At 41.1% G+C, this 17834-nt stretch overlaps 1 protein-coding gene across 5 annotated transcripts in view; it reads left to right on the top strand.

The window, feature by feature from the left end:
• TENM2 (teneurin transmembrane protein 2) overlaps positions 1 to 17834 on the top strand; it is a 1449326-nt gene that overhangs the window by 1417170 nt on the left and 14322 nt on the right. For all 5 annotated transcript variants that reach the window (XM_074604292.1, XM_074604293.1, XM_074604291.1 and 2 more), the window contains 5 exons: positions 2936 to 2956; positions 6963 to 7195; positions 8718 to 8872; positions 9367 to 10241; positions 16962 to 17137. In XM_074604292.1, coding sequence (XP_074460393.1) covers positions 2936 to 2956; positions 6963 to 7195; positions 8718 to 8872; positions 9367 to 10241; positions 16962 to 17137 — 1460 coding nt within the window. The remainder of the gene's footprint in view (positions 1 to 2935; positions 2957 to 6962; positions 7196 to 8717; positions 8873 to 9366; positions 10242 to 16961; positions 17138 to 17834) is intronic.

Raw genomic sequence — 17834 nt, 5'->3', positions numbered from 1 at the left:
GCTTCATTTCTGTAGCCTGTGCTCAAATCAGCCTTTACCATTACTTTTTATAATTTTGTAAAACATTGTCACTTTCAACCTATTTAAATTCCAGTGGAGAAATGGGGCACAGAAATGCGTAGTTCAAAGCCTGTAGCTTAGCAGAGCAATGACTATAGACAAGGACTAAAGAGTACAAACCACCTTGTACAAAAAGCACAAACCACCTTCTTCTGTCCTGTTGGTGATCATTTGATACGATCTCCCCTCGGTACTATACATCATTTAGTTTTGATTGAAAACTACAGAATTGACTGCCCTTAGGTACTGAGCCACGGTGACAAGCAAACGTGTAACAGTCTTATGAGGTTTGAAAGAAGGTTTTCCCATCGATGGTTTTGAGAGCCACTTTCTCACTTCTTTCCCACACTCGTAAGTCTGTTTCTGTAGGTTGGCAAGTGCTGTTAAAGTTGACATACAGAGTCATTCTGCATCATCAGAACTCTTTTGAAGATTGTCTCTCTGTCCCCACATCCGGCCCCCTCCCCCCACAACATTTAGATTTGGTCACTTAATAGGGAAGGCTTGAGTGTAGAGTGTACCACTTCACCCATTTCTGTTCCATCTCCTTTTTTCATTCTTCTAGGAGAGGCAAGAGCTATTGCTTCAAACTGTAACTCATGTAACTGGACCTTATAGTTATGGCACTGTTGAGTATTTGCAGAAAAACGAGGAAAAGTAGCTTACATGGCCGGCCTTCTGATACTTCTGCAGCCCACTCAGGCAATAGGATTAGTGCTCTTGGAAATGGGATATAGCTGCAAAGCACACTGAGGGAATTTAGGTCATTAGCCTTTTTTTTAATGATACAGCCAATAACCAATTCCTGTGCTTCCACTGTACTTTTAGTTTTTAATTAGTGGGAAAAAGTGCAAAATGATTGAGCTGTTAGAGAATAGGAGGCCTAGCTCTATTTTACATCTCTCTTCCATTCATGTCATTCTGTTGATGTCACTGTTGTGAATTCTGATTTATATAAGAGAAAAGAGATCTGATTCAGGACAATTGTACTCTGAAATCACTCTCTGACACCTACCTCATATGCCATCAGGCTGCCTTATTATATTTAAAAAAAAAAAAAAGAAAGAAGAGTCATAGATTACGCAGTGCTTTCTGCTAGCAGATCAGTGTAAACCGCAGAAGGTCGCTGGTATGGATGTGTGACCTGCTATAAATATTTGTGTCAATACACACTATAACTCTGCATTATGTAGAATATGCTGATTATTTTTTTTCTAATTTGTTCAGTTCTGTTTAGCTTTCTAGAAAATAGGACTACATCTTTACAGGTGAAGAGAAACATTTTCAGATTAGGGTACTTAATATGAGGCATTTATATGCCACTCACTTGCTAATATCAGCCAGTGACAAAGTTTCCTAGCACACCTGATATTTGAAAATGTTGTCTCCAAGTTTACAACAGCAGTAGTCTGAGAACTTTGCTTTCTCTCTGTGCGAGAGAGAACTTGGGCTTTTCAGCACGTGTGAGGGAAAATGGAAAAGGACATCAGCAAAGAAACAAAAGATGGATTTAATCTGCCTTTGTCCACTTTCTCTTTTCTTTTATGACATCTGCTTTCCATAGCGTAGATTCTTTAGCTTCTGTTAGGCCATTAGCAGTGAACAATAAAGCTATTGTATTTCGAGTGCTGTTGGTCAGCTGCAAATGACTTGACACACAGATTTTTAGGATTTGCAGTGATCTCTTTTGCCCCCTGTTCCTCTAAAGGGAATTAAGGTCCATTCCAGCAAACATTATCTATAGTGGTAATTGTGATTCAGTGGTCATCTTAAAATCTGTACAAGCTACATGCATAAGAGTTTAAAGATTTGAGCCATTTAAGTATGAATAAGAGCAGAGTCCTCAGCTAGTATCAAGCAGCTTGAATAATGTTGCAAATAGTATGTCCATAAGTATTACAAACCAAATACAGCACTTTATTTAGATTTCACAATGGATGTAATTTTGGTTTTGCATAAGCCAGTATAAGTCTCGAGTACCTTTGTAAGTCAGACTATCCCAGTGTGCATATTTGCTTCACAGTGTCCTTTACAGAGGTGCCCGATCTGCGGGGCTGACAGGAATTCTGACTCGAGAGTGTTGCATGTCACGCTTAACGTTGGTATTGCAAGTTTGGGGCTGTGCGTTGAGTGCTGCAGCTCAGGAGTCATGCACTCCTTTGTTTCATTCAGTGGACATTCCTCATCGGAAATGACGTAAACACTGTGAAACACTGGTGTGGAGAATGTATTCATTTACCGCTGGGAAGTAGAGAACACTTTTCCTTTGACTTTGTGTCTAGAGAGTAAACTAGGGGTCAATTAATGCTATACATCTCCCATTGTACAGTATCTTCCTGCTCACTTAGGGGTTTTTTTACCCTAAGATTTGCTCTGGTGGGCTTAAATAGGTACCAAGTAGCATCCAATCTTGCTTTAAGCAATTATTTTAGAGACCGGGGGGAGAGGGTAGTAGAAATTTGTTTAGAAATAGCCTGTTGGAAAACTATTTTGATTAAAGAGGTTGCCTCCAACAGGCGGACAATATCCTAAGCCCAGTGCTTGCACCTTCCCAGTTCTGTATTCGAAAAACTGCCAGTTTATCTCACTCCTAGCCCAGAAGCTACACGTATTTCCAATGCTTCAATGGTCCAGAAAGTTTCCTGTAAAATATATGGGGGGTGGGGGATGGGGGCAGGGTGTCCTAGTAGGGAACTAGCTTGCAGCTCTGTCACTCCCAGTCGCTCTTCATCCGTAAACCCAGCTAAGGCCAGTGCTGAAAAGAGATATCTTCTCCTGTGTCCTTTTGTAAAATTAAACAAATACTATGTTTGCTTTACCATCTATTCTTCAGCTAACTGTTTGTTCTTTTTTCTTCTGTTCCCTTTCTATAAAGAAATAAAGAGTTTAAACATAGGTAAGACACGAGCTCTTTCCCATATAATTTGATATGGTTTGTTTGCTTCATTGTGTTTGCTTTTTGTGTTGTGCTTCTTGTGTAATGTTATGTTCTTCATGTACCATATATAGAAACATTTTTATGTGCTAATTGTGTGTTATGAATATGATAAGCGTTAGCAATTATGAAATGCAGTCAAAAAGCAACCAAATAAGTTCTGACAGTAATTAGAAATTTCTAGTAGAATGCAAGTATAATGAACCCCAAGCTAACTTCTATATAAACACGTCTCCCTGCTGTCTATAATTGGTCTAAATGGTTGAGGTAAACTACAACAGCAGTTTTACAAATGCCAAAAAGGTTCACAAAAGCACTAATGACTGCAAATAGGTCAAAAACTCATTTTCCGGTCATTAATGATTTTCTGAACCCTCTGTCCTTTTTCATAATTTAGTTGCTCTTTTTTTTCATCAAATAGATTTAACAGTCAGTCGGCCTGTGGGGCTGGTTGTGTGCAACCACTAGGTGCAGTCACTGTAAGATGCATGAGGGAGGCATAACCTTTCCGGACATTGGGAGAAAAGACTTTTCATCATCTCACCTGAGCACTAGGCCTCCTGGATGGCAGCAGCGTAGGAAATGCTGGTACCTTCTCCCATGCCCCACCTGGGACGGGAGGGATGTTTACCCTGGAGAATATCGAGGGCAAGAACAAGAAGAGCTGTTGTAAACTGTTCCATAGCGTTCTGTGCCTCACCCTTTTAAAAATATACTTTCCATTACTATAATACAAGTTACATGCAAAAGATGTCTGGACTAAACACTGTAATTTCCCCTTTACTTTGGTATGGCAAGTGTAACTCCACTAAATTTTCTTATCTGGATGAATTCTTTCACAATTTGCTAATGATTATTGGTGATGCTGGAGGATCATCATTTGCAACTAGAAGCTTAGTTAATTTTTCAGGTGCTTAGAGATTTGCTCTGGACAGCTTCTCTTTTTGGTTAAATTTAAAGAAAAGCTTTAGTTGCACTGTTGTGGATTTGATGCACGTGGGAGAAGACTAGGGAGGACGAGCTGATGCTGCCTGCGCTGGCTGTCAGGCAGCAGGGTCCCTCGCAGACCCCAGTAAGGCTGCAGGCGGTGGAAACTGCTGCCTCCACCCGGCAGGGCGAGGGGAGGAGGCATGATGGGCAGAGACCTCTGAGCAACACCGAATGGTATGGAAAGTCCCTTAAAACAAGGTGCATTCCTTGGCTCCCTATAATTCAATTAAAATATTACAATGGCGCAGAGAAAAGAGAGGCAGAGGTCTTTAATTGCTCAGATGCTAGTTTGTGAAATATTTACTACTCATTTATAAAATACATCCTTGTTTGAGGTAATCATCTTGTAGTTTCTTTGGGGACACGGTGAGTGCATGTTGCCTTCCGCTAGTCATTTTCTGCCAGAGTCCCTCAAATATTTTATGTGGAGAGTCTTCCACTGTCTGTTCCCTCACTGAGCTCAGGAAAGAGCAAAGGGCTGTGCAGCAGCTCTGCAGCGAGTCACTCCTTGATCTGGAACTAAAGCTGGTGACTGACTCCCTGGTAAAACTGCCCTGAGGGAGACTGCGGAGGAGAAGGGTAGGGTGAGCTCCGTGGGCACGCTGATGGCTGCAGGAGAGGAGAGGGAAATAAGCCCACGTTCTCCCATTGCTCTTTACCCTGACTCATACCTTATCCCATCCTGGTAACAGTGGGCATACCCGAGGCTGGCTGTGGGCAGAAGGGAAGCGGGGGTGTGCTCACTCAGGAAGGCAGGCACATGCTGGTAGAATCACATCCAGTCTCGCCGAGTGGCGGCTGCTCGTGTCAGGCAGCAGAGCAGCTCCCCAGCCGCTGTTGTGAGCAGCTCCCGTCACTCAGCCCAGGCGAGGCTCCTGCCTCCGGCAGCAAGCAGCTACGTCTGTGCCCAGCTCCAGGTTGTACCTGCCTCGGGTCTCCCGAGGTGGGTGCCACAAGTTTTAGAAGGGCCAGCAGCGAGCCCGCAGCTGCAGCACTCGGGTCTTGGCTCGTCTGCCACTGTTGCAAAGCCTTGAGCTGAGTCTGAGTGTCTTTGTGAAGTATGGCACAACACTAGTGTCACAATAAAGTTGGTTCTTCAGTGTTAAGGGAAAAGTGTGGTGGAAGAAGAGAGCAGAAACTCAAAAAAGTGACAAATGTGCAGGTGTTTGTATGGCTCAAATACTCCAGAGACTGGAGAAGTCTTGTAAATGGAAAGAAATCATTTTCTAGGTGGCAAAGAAGATGGAGCGTTGTTTTGGAGGGATGAGAATAAGGGTCGTGAGGGATTTGTTTTGGAGGGATGAGAATAAGTGAGGAATGTGATAAGGGTCTAGTGAAGAGATGCAGTCTGCTGCTGAATATAAGGAGAGGAACTTGGGGAATAAAGGGATTATGCTCTAATCTCAAGCATGTCACTAGTCTCCCTGCATAACTTCGTCTATACCACTTAACCTCTCTGTGCCTCAGTTTCCTCCTCTGTAAAATGGGTATAATGCCCATCTTTTTAAAGTACTTTGAGATCCATGCATGAAATAAACCTGCCAAGTATTTTTTGTTTACTGTATTTTTTCATCTCTAATTTCTACACTCCTAGACTTCAGCAGATGGTATTACCTCTGCCTACTGAATTTTGATCAAACCAATCCCTTCCTACTTTCTACAGTTTTAGAACAAACTATTACTGACCTAAAATCATGACGCGTCAAAGACTGGCATAGAGGAAGATAACTGTAGAAAGTGATATTTTTGGGCCTCCTCATTCCTCCAAATCTGGTCACGACCACATGAATGCCGTGGTCTTTGTGCTGCGAATAATCCATCTGCCGAAAGTGGCCTTACTATAGTTTCAGCGAGTCTGATCAAGAAATGGCTTATGTCCATCATAACTTACCTCTGTGTATCCTCACTCTTGGAGACGGGCACTTTTGCCGCATGAAACTAGGAGTGTGGATATTTGGAGGCAAATGTATCTGGTTACTGGTAAGTAACCTTCATTTTTTTTCTTCCTGTCTTCATTTGTCTTCTATGCTTTGAAACCACCATTGACCTTATTTATGCTCACCCATAGGCTCCAAAGGCTGGAAAAATTCACATCATGCTTAAAATCCAACTAAATTGAGTTAAACTAGCCAGGCAAGATTTTGAAAATATTTCTGCACTGCAGTTCTATGTGTGTGAATGTATATATATATGTGTATATATATATATATATCGCGAAGATTGACATTTCTCAATTTGCAGATGATTTGCTAAAGTAGTTCCAAAATGTGACAAGCTGTCAAAAAACATATATTTCAGCAGGGAAGTAGCTTTCCATATGAGCACTCATTCTAATCGCAAACTGAGGACCAGTTTTCCAATAACAGAAGGTTTGGAGTTAAAGTCAGACACTTGGGGGGTCTCTGGTTTTAGTTAGATAACCAACTTCATCTGCCATAAATGACATCCTTGATAAGAATGAATGAGAACAAATTTGCTTTAGGAATAAATTTGTTATGCCTCTGCCTCCTATTTATACAGACCTCACAAATCTTGTGGCATAATATAAGTAACTCTGAAGATGAGTCCTTGATCTTACTCCTGTGACTTCTGCTTTCAAGGGAAGTTAAACAAGGTGGCGGGGAGGGGGGGCAACAGGCAGAGATAAGCCAAAGAAAATTGACCTGGAGCAGATCTAAAGGGCTAAAGAGATCAAGAAGAAAGTCTGCTGCGCAGCTTTGGCTTATTGGACTCTGCTGTGCAAGGTTTAGTGTAGCAGGATGAATGAGATTTGAAATGACAATCCTTCTGGAACACTGACCAGGCCCTAATCAAGTTAGGTCCTCAGACGGTGGTCCTTCAGACCCCACCTCTGTACGAAGGTGTCAGACTTTCTTTCCAGATCTCTCTGTGCCTGATGAGTATCTAAGCTCTAAACGCCTGTGAAGATTCTTGACTGCTCAGCTCTTTCTGTTTTATGCTTTCTTTTTCTCTAAAGCAACAATCCCGCTCATAAATACTATCTGGCCGTGGACCCTGTTTCAGGCTCACTGTACGTATCGGACACCAATAGTCGACGGATATACAAAGTCAAGTCCCTCACTGGCATGAAAGACCTAGCTGGTAACTCTGAAGTGGTAGCAGGGACTGGAGAGCAATGCCTGCCCTTTGACGAAGCCAGATGTGGGGATGGAGGGAAGGCAGTGGACGCGACCCTAATGAGCCCTCGAGGTAAAGTAGGAAAAGAAGCTGGAGACAATGACTGCGTGAGGCTAGGCTGGATGTGGAAATAATTATCTGGCAATTAAAACACTCCTTGCTCGGTAATTTTTATTCTGGGCTTTAATTACAGTGGATTGGCAAGTGTTCGTGCTTTGTTTAGCTAAAGCAAACTTTATTACCCCAACACTGAATGCTGCAAAAGGAGAACAGAACACAAATTAGCAGGGTATCGCTCACTCCAAGAAGCAAGCATGTAAACTGGGAAACAAATTACTGTTGGAGATACAGTCTTTGGGGAGAAAAACTGCCTGCTGTGGCTTTTTTCCGAGGTTTTATTCTATTTATCCCCTTCTTCTTCAGAGGGGAAGGAAAAATAAAAGGATTTTTTCCCTTTCCAGTTTCTAATTTTTTACAAGAAGTTTTCAAGATGATGCAGAGATCTGGGGATGTATTTCTTTTTAAGATCTTTTCCTTTCTTTCATCTTAACTGTAAGGATGAATTAATCAGGTGTACTGCCAGGTGTTTCAAACATCTTTGGGTTTTATTTCGATGGTTGAAAACAACTACATGATGGTAAAAGCGGGTAAAAATGAAAGGTCCTGTTTCTTTGTAATTGTTTCAGTTAATACATACGGAGTATAGTAACAGGACAGAGCTGCTTGCATGTTTTACGTTAAGCCTGTACATAAAAATCTAGAAGATAAAGCTGTATCTTCTGTTACTGGCCAATAGGATGAGCACTGTAACCATTTGAAGACAAAATTTTTAGATCAATATTTTATTTTCAGCCCAAGAAACGGACAAGGCAGTGCGCCAAATCAAAGCAGGAAAGGCAAGTGAGAAAAAGCCTGCCCTCCTTCACACCAGGCAGCAGCGTCCTTCTGTTCTCCGAGGGAGCACCCTTTCATTCTGTGCCTTTCCTCTCGAAGACTCCCAGTGTGACAGGCATTGACCCTTTCCTTTTCTTCTAGGCTGGAAACCCCTTTGTCTTCATCTGGAAACACCAGATGTTCCTCCCATATTCCTTACTGCAACAGGTCAAAGAATTAAAAACCATCCTGAAAGAACACGATGTCCTCTTAATTTTTCAAAATTTTTAAAGCAATTTTAAAAGGTTTCTAAAATTTCTTCATCCTTATTAAATCCTTCAGATGAAGAAAGCAACGCCTCAGATTTCTGAGATTAAAATTTAGGAGATTTTTTTTTTTTAAATTGGGTTTATGTAATAAATCATAGAGAGTTTGAATTTAGAAATAAGCTGATGCATTCTGCTGGTTCTTTGGCATGTTTCGGGGGTTTGTGTGGTTTTCTTTTCTTTAAAGGCCCAAAGAATAAACCTGCTTGATGCCATTTATTCAGCAGAACTGCAGGCACTTGGAGGGTTCCGGGACCCGTGCTCAGGTTGAAAGGGAGGAAAGAACAGGGGAAGCGAACACACGTCACCGCCTTGTAAACTTGGTAATAAAATGAAGCCTGTCTTGAAGGTAGGAGCATCACTGCTTCACTGATGCCTGGTTTTTATATCTGCAGGAATTGCAGTGGATAAGTATGGACTCATGTATTTTGTTGATGCCACTATGATCAGAAAAGTGGATCAGAACGGAATTATATCGACCCTGCTGGGCTCCAATGACCTAACTGCCGTTCGACCTCTCAGCTGTGATTCCAGCATGGATGTCACCCAGGTAGACTCTTACTGCATTTATTTTCTTCTCTGCCTTAGAAGAGATGGGCATCTATTTTGGATGACTGCCTGGCCACTTAAGAAATACATTATGCAGCACAAGATGATAGCGTATTTGATTCATTTCTGAAATGAGTGAACAATCCTTTTACTGTGGCTAACACAGGTTATTTATGCAACTATAGAGAAATAAGGTTGAGATAATGGGAGTTACTGTCTTAATTGCCTGTTTTTCTGTAATTATTGTAGAGCTTCCACAATGTAGCATTCATTCTTTGCACAGAAACACAATTAGCCAAAGTTACCACTGCACGTAGCTTTAATATTTCCGAAAAACAAAGTCGTTGTTTGAAATAGTTGCCGTTCATGACTTGGTTTCATGATTTACGCTGATAAACCCCTCACTAATTTGCTGTTGTTACACGTGGAATTTTGAACACTAGAAGTGTACTTTTCAGTTACGAGTTTTACAGTAATAATTTGTGCAACTCATAGGTACGGCTGGAGTGGCCTACTGATCTCGCTGTCAATCCCATGGACAACTCACTTTATGTCCTAGAGAACAATGTTATTTTACGGATCACAGAAAATCATCAAGTTAGCATTATTGCTGGACGCCCCATGCACTGCCAGGTTCCTGGTATAGACTACTCTCTTAGCAAACTGGCTATTCATTCTGCACTTGAATCAGCCAGTGCCATTGCCATCTCACACACAGGAGTTCTTTACATCAGTGAGACAGATGAAAAAAAAATTAATCGGCTACGCCAGGTAACTACCAATGGAGAAATATGCCTTCTTGCAGGGGCAGCTTCAGACTGTGATTGCAAAAATGATGTCAACTGTAATTGCTATTCTGGGGATGATGGGTATGCCACTGATGCCATCTTAAATTCACCATCTTCCTTAGCTGTGGCCCCAGATGGTACCATCTACATAGCTGATCTTGGAAATATCCGCATTAGGGCTGTCAGTAAAAACAGGCCCATTCTTAATTCTTTTAACCAATATGAAGCTGCATCTCCAGGAGAACAGGAGCTGTATGTCTTCAATGCTGACGGGATTCACCAGTACACTCTCAGCCTTGTTACCGGGGAGTACTTGTACAATTTCACCTATAGCAGCGATAACGATGTCACGGAGGTGATGGACAACAATGGCAACTCCTTGAAGGTCCGTCGGGATGCCAGTGGGATGCCCCGCCATTTACTGATGCCGGATAATCAGATTGTCACGCTGGCTGTTGGCACTAATGGTGGACTCAAGCTAGTCTCAACACAGACTCTGGAGCTCGGATTAATGACATATAATGGAAACAGTGGTCTCTTAGCAACGAAGAGTGATGAAACAGGATGGACAACATTTTATGAGTAAGAATGTTTTTGGATATATTAAGAGTACATTTATTTTTCAAATGGTAGTGAGTAGGCCCTAAACTGACCCTACTGAAATTTGTGGTAGGCTTTTCACTGATACTGAATAAGGCCGTTAACATCTCAGTCTAGCGTGGTACTGGAAATGGTTAAGTGGCTTCTTGACTTCATCGGTTTTGCCTTTGGGTGGGTACCGGACCACCTAAATTCCTGCCCGCAGTTTGAGGCCGGTGGGGAATCTCACCCACCTCCGGCAGGAAGGACCGTGCACCGCCCTCGGGAACCCGGGTGTGATTGCCCGGGTTGGGGCCCCGCTCTCAGCCCTCAGCGGGGCTGCAGGGAACTCACTGCCAGGGCAGCCCCAGCGACCCGCGGCTCCTCCTGAGCTGCCTCTCCCTAGGAACCCTAGTCCTGCCGTTTCTTTCGGAACTCAGGTTATATATATCTTTCTGTTCAGACTCGTATATTACTCATGGTGGTTAAAATGTTGATTAACTTCACTGATTGTTCATTCTTGAGACAAGCGAGGAAATGAGATCCCCGTAACTTCCATCATTTGTAGATAACCCAAAAGCACGCTGGTGTTCATGAGCATATAGATTAAAAAGACAGAACTTCCTCTTTAAATGAAATTCGTCAGAGATGAAGTTCAAAACTATATTAAAAATCTAGAAAAACTAGGCAGCTTTTTGTCAATAGTTACCCTGTTCTTGGTAGTCTTATTGCCATTTATTGATCAAAACAATTTTTAAAACAGAAGCTAAATGATACATTGAAAATATATGTAACTTTTAAGTACGGCAAGTCTGATGCCATATATTGTGTTTGAAGTAGCTAATTAATTAATGATTACTAAATAGCATTTCTCAAATTAGTGGGTAGAAAGTATGAATAGGGCTTTATTTTTAATTTTAAATTGCAGGCTTATTTTTAAGGTTACAGACGTAGCAATGATGCACGCCTATTTTAGTTTATTAACGCGTTCGTCTTGGCCACCACTTTCTTTTTTTTTAGATAAAATATAAGTAACGCAGGAATAAAAAGAATTATGTTCAGTCTGCTCAAAATACGTCAAAAATCAGCATTGCGCATCAGTTTTCTGTGCACTCTGTGTTTCGTTTCCGTAGAAGGGAAAGCAGTGCCCTCTCGTGGTCCCCTTCTGATGTGACCCTGGAAATTGAACCACTAGGATTTTTTCACCTAGCCTCTGGGTAGAGATGTGGAGGTTTTTTCTCCTTAATATTTTGCAAAGAGTATTTCTTTACCATACGTTAGTTACAAAAATAATCCCTTTATGGGAACGCATGAAGGTATTACCAGCCGATTACAAGATCAAGTAAAAGCTCACTGTACCAGACAGTGGTAAAATCTCACGCTATTGCTGATGAGATGTGGATGCCCTTCTAGGTAGGGGTTTGGTTTTTGTTTTTTCCTCAATAGCTAGCTCAAGATTCAGAGCAGAAGTCATATAAACTAGTTATTTCTCAAACCGGCAGTAATTAACTGTAGAATATTAAGTAGCAAAGTAATTTAAAACTCTACGTGAAAATCAAAGAAACATTAAAAGGTCATCAGAAAGTTCCAAGTTACAAAACTGGTGTAACCGGTGGCTGAGAACCACATGAAGTACTAAGTTAGCGTGATTGATTAGAGAAATTGTACTACAATTCCTAAGTAAATCTAGAAGGTGGGTGCTTTGCTGTTTTTCTGAGGTGCATCTAAAAACATAGTATAATGTGTATATAGTGCTTACACATTTACTAGGGTTTTTTTCAAGATCAAATAAGAAAAGATGTGCAACCCTTGCCTCAGGTCGGTGGGAGTCAAATGCCATATTTAGGTCTAAATAGTAGTAACTTCAACGAGGCGGCAGGATTTCTCCCAGATTTGTACATACATTCTCATAAGCATAGAGCCTGTAGATGAGAACAGTATTGACTTTTTTGACATTAAAAATGCATATACTTTCTTTGTAGTGCGTGTTTAAACTAAACTATACGTGGTGACTGTTATCTAGGTTAGGAAAAAAGCCATAAAACACCATTCACAAAGATGTTAAAAGAAGATACGTATTTCTATACGTGCAGGGAAAATCCTATGTGAGGTCTAGAAAATAGCTATGCAGTCAAGAGACTCATTACAAAATACCAGAAACATAGAGACATCTCCTGTAGGCTGATCCTCAGCAGCTGACTTATGGTAACTCCTTAATATGCTTTGTCATCTCATGCACCCCCCACAGCTGAGGGGTTTATTAATAAGATGATGAGAATTATTTAAATCAAATTTACAAACCTAAACAATCACAGTCCACAGTCACTCAATGCCGGTCTCTGGTGTATATTTTTTTCTTCGAAGCAGTTCCAAGGGGAAAATGCTGTATTGATCACTATGCAATTTCTTTTGGTAGCTATAAGTTAATATCGATGGAAGATGAAAGACGTACTTAGCCAATGAGAGTTTGTAAGGACAGCAAAATAGTTTTCTGTGCCATTAAATTCATGCATTCATACAGAGATCAAAATTGTTAATATGGCAGCAGAACTGGAAAAGAGCAGATATCTTTTTAGTAGTAAAATAATACGTGAACTGAAGTTTAGGAACCCTTCTGAAAAATTTATTTCAGTGCATTTATATCAACCAGACGTTGAAGTGCTGTGCTATCCTATTGGGCATATTCCTCTCTTTTATCTGAAACTGTACCTTGAAAATGCTCGCAGTATTAAATTTGTGCATTATGTCTAGGTATGCGTGTGTATATGCAGAGAAATGCATACACAAGCTCTTTTTGTGTGTGTACCCACACTCCATATGTATTTTATGTATATACAGTGGATGTGTGTATGCACGCAGTTCATTTGCAGTAGGAATAAGCAAGGCTCTTAAATAATACAACAGCTAACAGCAGGCTCACATGGGGTAATTTAAGCTTGGTTTTGGGCATGAAGCACGATCTTCGAAGCGGTCCTCAGTGGTGTTCCACTTGGTCTTGGCAGCATCCTGAGAGAATGCTGCAGTTTTCTTCTGGTATCAGCTTGGTTTTTATAAGGGAGAGAAAATAGGGATAGATGCAAATGTATGTGGATCTGCACCTTGCCCTGCTCTATGGTAAGTCAAAAGCTGCTGTTACTCCTTTCCGCAATGCTGTATATGGCACTGTCCTAGCTACTCCCACCTACAAACTGTCAAGCAGTACACATTTCAAACCTCAAAGACCAGAAAAGTAGCAATAAAAATTGGTAAGACGTAGAGGTGCCATAATGTTGGACGTGGGAGAAGCGCCTAGCGTGCATTTGCACAAGCCTGCTGCAGGGATGGGCAGGTCAGACGCGTGTAGCTATCTGAGAAGGTTACAGATGCTCAGATGTGGCTCACCGTTGTCTATATGGTGTCCATCACGTCCCTTGTGTGACTGAGTTGGCAGCCCAGCACGTGCGAGCCGCCGGGCTGTCAGGAACCGTCTCCAGGCTGCTGGCAGAACCAGGCAACAGCTTTCCTGTCTGCCCGGGGCGCCGGCGGCTGGAGTTACCCAGCGCTGCCCTGGGAACTGCGCTCTCGGAAAGCCCTGCCTGCTCGGGCAGGCTTGGTCACAGTTAGCAATATGTTAGCACGTTAGTCGTGGGCACAGGGAGATGCTGGTTTTTTAAAATACTGGGATTAAGAAAGGATCCCTCCCCTTGTAACTTTATTAGTAGAAAAACTTGGGATGAAACCTTACTCTAACCGAAGTCAGTAAGGAAAGCTCAGGAATTGCAGTGTATCCAGAACCCACCTCATTTGAAGATATAAAGATTGCCTTATCAGATCCGATTCATCTAGCCTGACGCTGTGTCATAGGCTGTGATTTGTAGTGGCTGCTGCTGAAGAAGACACCAAGAAGTCCCGTGTTAATTAGTGTATTTTCCATTGCAAAATTTTCTTTTTTTTACTTCATTTGACCCACGTTCATATCATGAAGAAGAAAGGTGTATAACCATTTAATTCCTATATAGCTTTATTTTTATTATTCAGATAAATGTCTGGGTGTTGTATTCTGCTAAGCACTTGCTCTCACATAATACATAAATTTAAAAAAAAAAAGAAAACAACTCAGTAATATGTCACGTCTAAATTTTGTAGTACCAAAAAGGTTTCGGGTTTATGAATTTTAAATTTTTTACCTGTAAGGTATTTTTTTTAAAATAGGATTTTATTGATGCAATGGACAAAGTAGGAATGCCTTCTTTAAACACTGGTGTTGCAGTGCGTATACGTCATTTAAGTAGTGAATTTTTTATATGTCTAGCTCGTAAACTAAATGGTCTGCAGATCTTCATAGGGAGTACTTAGGTATGTGTCAGTGTGAGCGTGTCCATCACTTGCTTATAAACTCCGTTAATCTCTGCCATTGCTGATTTCAAAAATTGTTACCAGCACTGAGAAACGTGCCCCATGGCGGGGGGCAAAACACTGATTTCTAGAAATAGCATTAGAATATTTTCGTTTTGCTGTTTCAGTCTCTGTACATCCTCATTCATATTTACTTTTTAGGCTGCCCTTGCGCTTTGAACAGAGATTTTCAGCGAGTAGCCCACAGCAATCCCCAGGAATTTTTCCTGGGTTAATTAAAAACCCAGCAATGTGAATGAAGAGTTTAAATTAGTGTCTCATTTGCATTGCCTAAAATATATTTGCTGATGGGGAGTTTTGCCAGCCATTTTTCTGGATGTTCACCAAGCTCTGCATAGTCACGCTGAGGCCGCTCGTGGACTTTTCTAGTTTATCCTAAATAATATTGTCTCTTCTCTGATATTTGACACCTAAGTATTTTCTTCATCACTCTGCTGATCACTAAACATACCAAAGTGGTCCACATACAGACTCGTAGGGCATAACTAATTATTAACTTTCTGGGTTTTTGAAACTGTCTGGTTTTTGTACCTTTTGTTTTTCCATGCTAGATGGATGCTTGGCTGGATCAAGTTCTTCCCTCATCTGTACTTTATGAGTGCTTTTCAGTATTTTTTTGTGAAGACCCTTATATAGACTTAACTAAACACCCTTTCGTAGATTATCTCGAGATTATCATTTATCCAGTATCTTGTTGATATGGTGAAAAAAAAATATTATATCTACATATGGGTAGAAACTTACGAATTTCATTAAGAAAAATCATGTTGCTTAATCTTTATTTGATCCTGAACTGCTTAAATGCTTAAAACAACTATTATTGGTCCCTTTTAGGTCGCGTGATGCTTTGTTTTATTGATTTACTTCTTTGCCTAATACTTCCATTGGTTCTGGTAAGGCTTGTTGCTCCACAGGTGATTTTTTTTTTTTCCTTCCTCCCCAATATTCAGTTGAATGGGTGCAACCATTTGCAATGGATTTGAAAGGCATAATTTATATTTGTATTAACGGAGGAGCCCATTTGTGTATTTATTTTGGAGATATCCTGTACCTTTCGGGTGGCCTACTTTGAGGTTTCTGAATGATTTAATTGTAAAAAGTCCTGTTGAAAGCACTGATTTTTTTTCATCTTTACAGCTAACCACGACGTACAAAGAACTCAGCTAGCTCCGTGATACTAAATGTGCTCCTCTTCTCTTCTGTTACTCTCAGGCAGTGCAATGGATTTACCAGTTCTCTTCCAGGATTTCTGCGTTCGAAGGATGACCAGTTGGTTTCAATCTCTACCTAAACTTTTCCCTTTATCTACACAGGACATTTTTTCTTGCCTTTCTGCTGTTTAGAAGTATGTGCGGTTTGGTAGCGGCTGGGTGAGAGACTCTTGCACAAGTAGAGAATTGCAGCAAGCAGAGTGTCAGACTCGCATACTGATTTTGTTTCAGGTCCCCATTTCTTGCCCTTAAGACCCAAGGGATTGCTTCTTTAGCATACGTATGCACACCAATATAGCAGACTAAAGGAAAGGCAGAAACAGTGTGATTTGATTTCAGGCAGCATTCCTTCTTTCCCCCCTCCTCAGGCTTTATACCTCTAAATAAATTTATCTCAGTACACTCATGGAGAGCACTTTTTCTTTTATTTTTTTTTTTATATTTATGCCTCTGGAGCACTTAATTCATCTTCTAAGGTATATTCTGAGTGCTGACTGCTGCCCTTTGTGCAACTCCAGCCTGTCCTGTGCTTTAACTTCTCATCATTCATCTTTATGAGCCAAAATACTGACCCCAAAATGCAGTTCAATACCACAGATAAGATCTAAATGAAATTATTGTGTTCTCAAGCTGATGTCTTTTTTAATCTCTTATAGCACGTTTATTCCATGACATGTCACTTAAGAGCATACTTAGTAGTTTCCACTAAGTATTCAATTGCAAATGTGCAGTGTATGCAATTGTATATTGTGGTATCTATCACAAGTCCACCTCCTTAGAGTGAAAAGTAACTATTAAAATACAGATGAGTTTACTAATTATAATTGTTTGAGCCAAATATCACTCTGTATATCCATGATAATTGAATTAATTTATTAATTTTAGAGACGCTAGCCTGGATTTACACTCATGTAGTTGAGATCAGTATCTCTAAAAATTATTATTTCATCATTATAGACTCTTTCAAGAACAGAGAAATAGGTATGGCCAGGATGTTCTTGAAAATCTGGTTCATTCTGGGGTTTTTTTGCACAGATGTGGTGCATTATTAATACATTGGGTATTGAAATGAACATATATCCTCATGCTTTTTTGCTCTCACTAACTTTTCTATTAGCTATGATCATGAAGGGCGTCTGACCAATGTAACACGTCCCACTGGAGTGGTAACTAGCCTTCATCGAGAAATGGAAAAGTCTATTACCATCGACATTGAGAATTCTAATCGGGATGACGATGTCACGGTCATCACAAATCTCTCCTCTGTGGAGGCTTCCTATACAGTTGTTCAAGGTACCAAAGCACACTTCTCAGCACATCTAACCACACACACAACTTGAGACAGCAATTAGCAAAAGATTCGTGTCATTAGTACACTCACGAGCAGGGGAAAAACCGCGTAAGGTTTGCAAGAAAAACTCCCATAAAGCTCGTTCCTAAAATGACAGGTCTTCAGGACAGGTAAGAGACATTTCACAGTCACGCTTTGTGTCAAATACCTACGGTTGTTACCAGCTGGTGTGAGCTAGTCCTGCCGTTACATCGTGGGTCAGCTGCACTGTACCCACTCGCATATTTCTCTGTACTTCACTGCAAAACTGGTTCTGACGTCAGCGCCACAGAGGTGCAGTCTGACTGCTGAGCGTTGGCTGCCCGGCTGGGGATCCTTCTGCAGAGAGGAGGCTCAGCCTCCTGCTATTCCAAATGAAATCTGCCAAATCTATACACTGCCATCAAATAAAATGTAGAACAGTCAGGGCAGGGGATGATCTTGTGCCACAGCGCTTCCGAGAACAGTGTTGCAGCCCAAGTATGGCAGGAGAGACCAGCAACGAAGTGGTTAAATGTTTGTGTAGAGCTTTCCAGCACCACCCGGGCGTTGTATCTGGTGGAACGAAAAACGGTCAGTTGTCAAAGGTAGACTGAAAGGAATTAATTTGGTGAGTGATGGGGGGTTTTTTTTAATTAAGATATAATGTCACTGGAATAA

This window comes from Larus michahellis, chromosome 11, assembly GCF_964199755.1.
Source record: "Larus michahellis chromosome 11, bLarMic1.1, whole genome shotgun sequence".
NCBI lineage: Eukaryota > Metazoa > Chordata > Aves > Charadriiformes > Laridae > Larus > Larus michahellis.
Note: the sequence above shows the minus strand (reverse complement) of the source record. Positions and strands in the feature narration are given on the sequence as shown.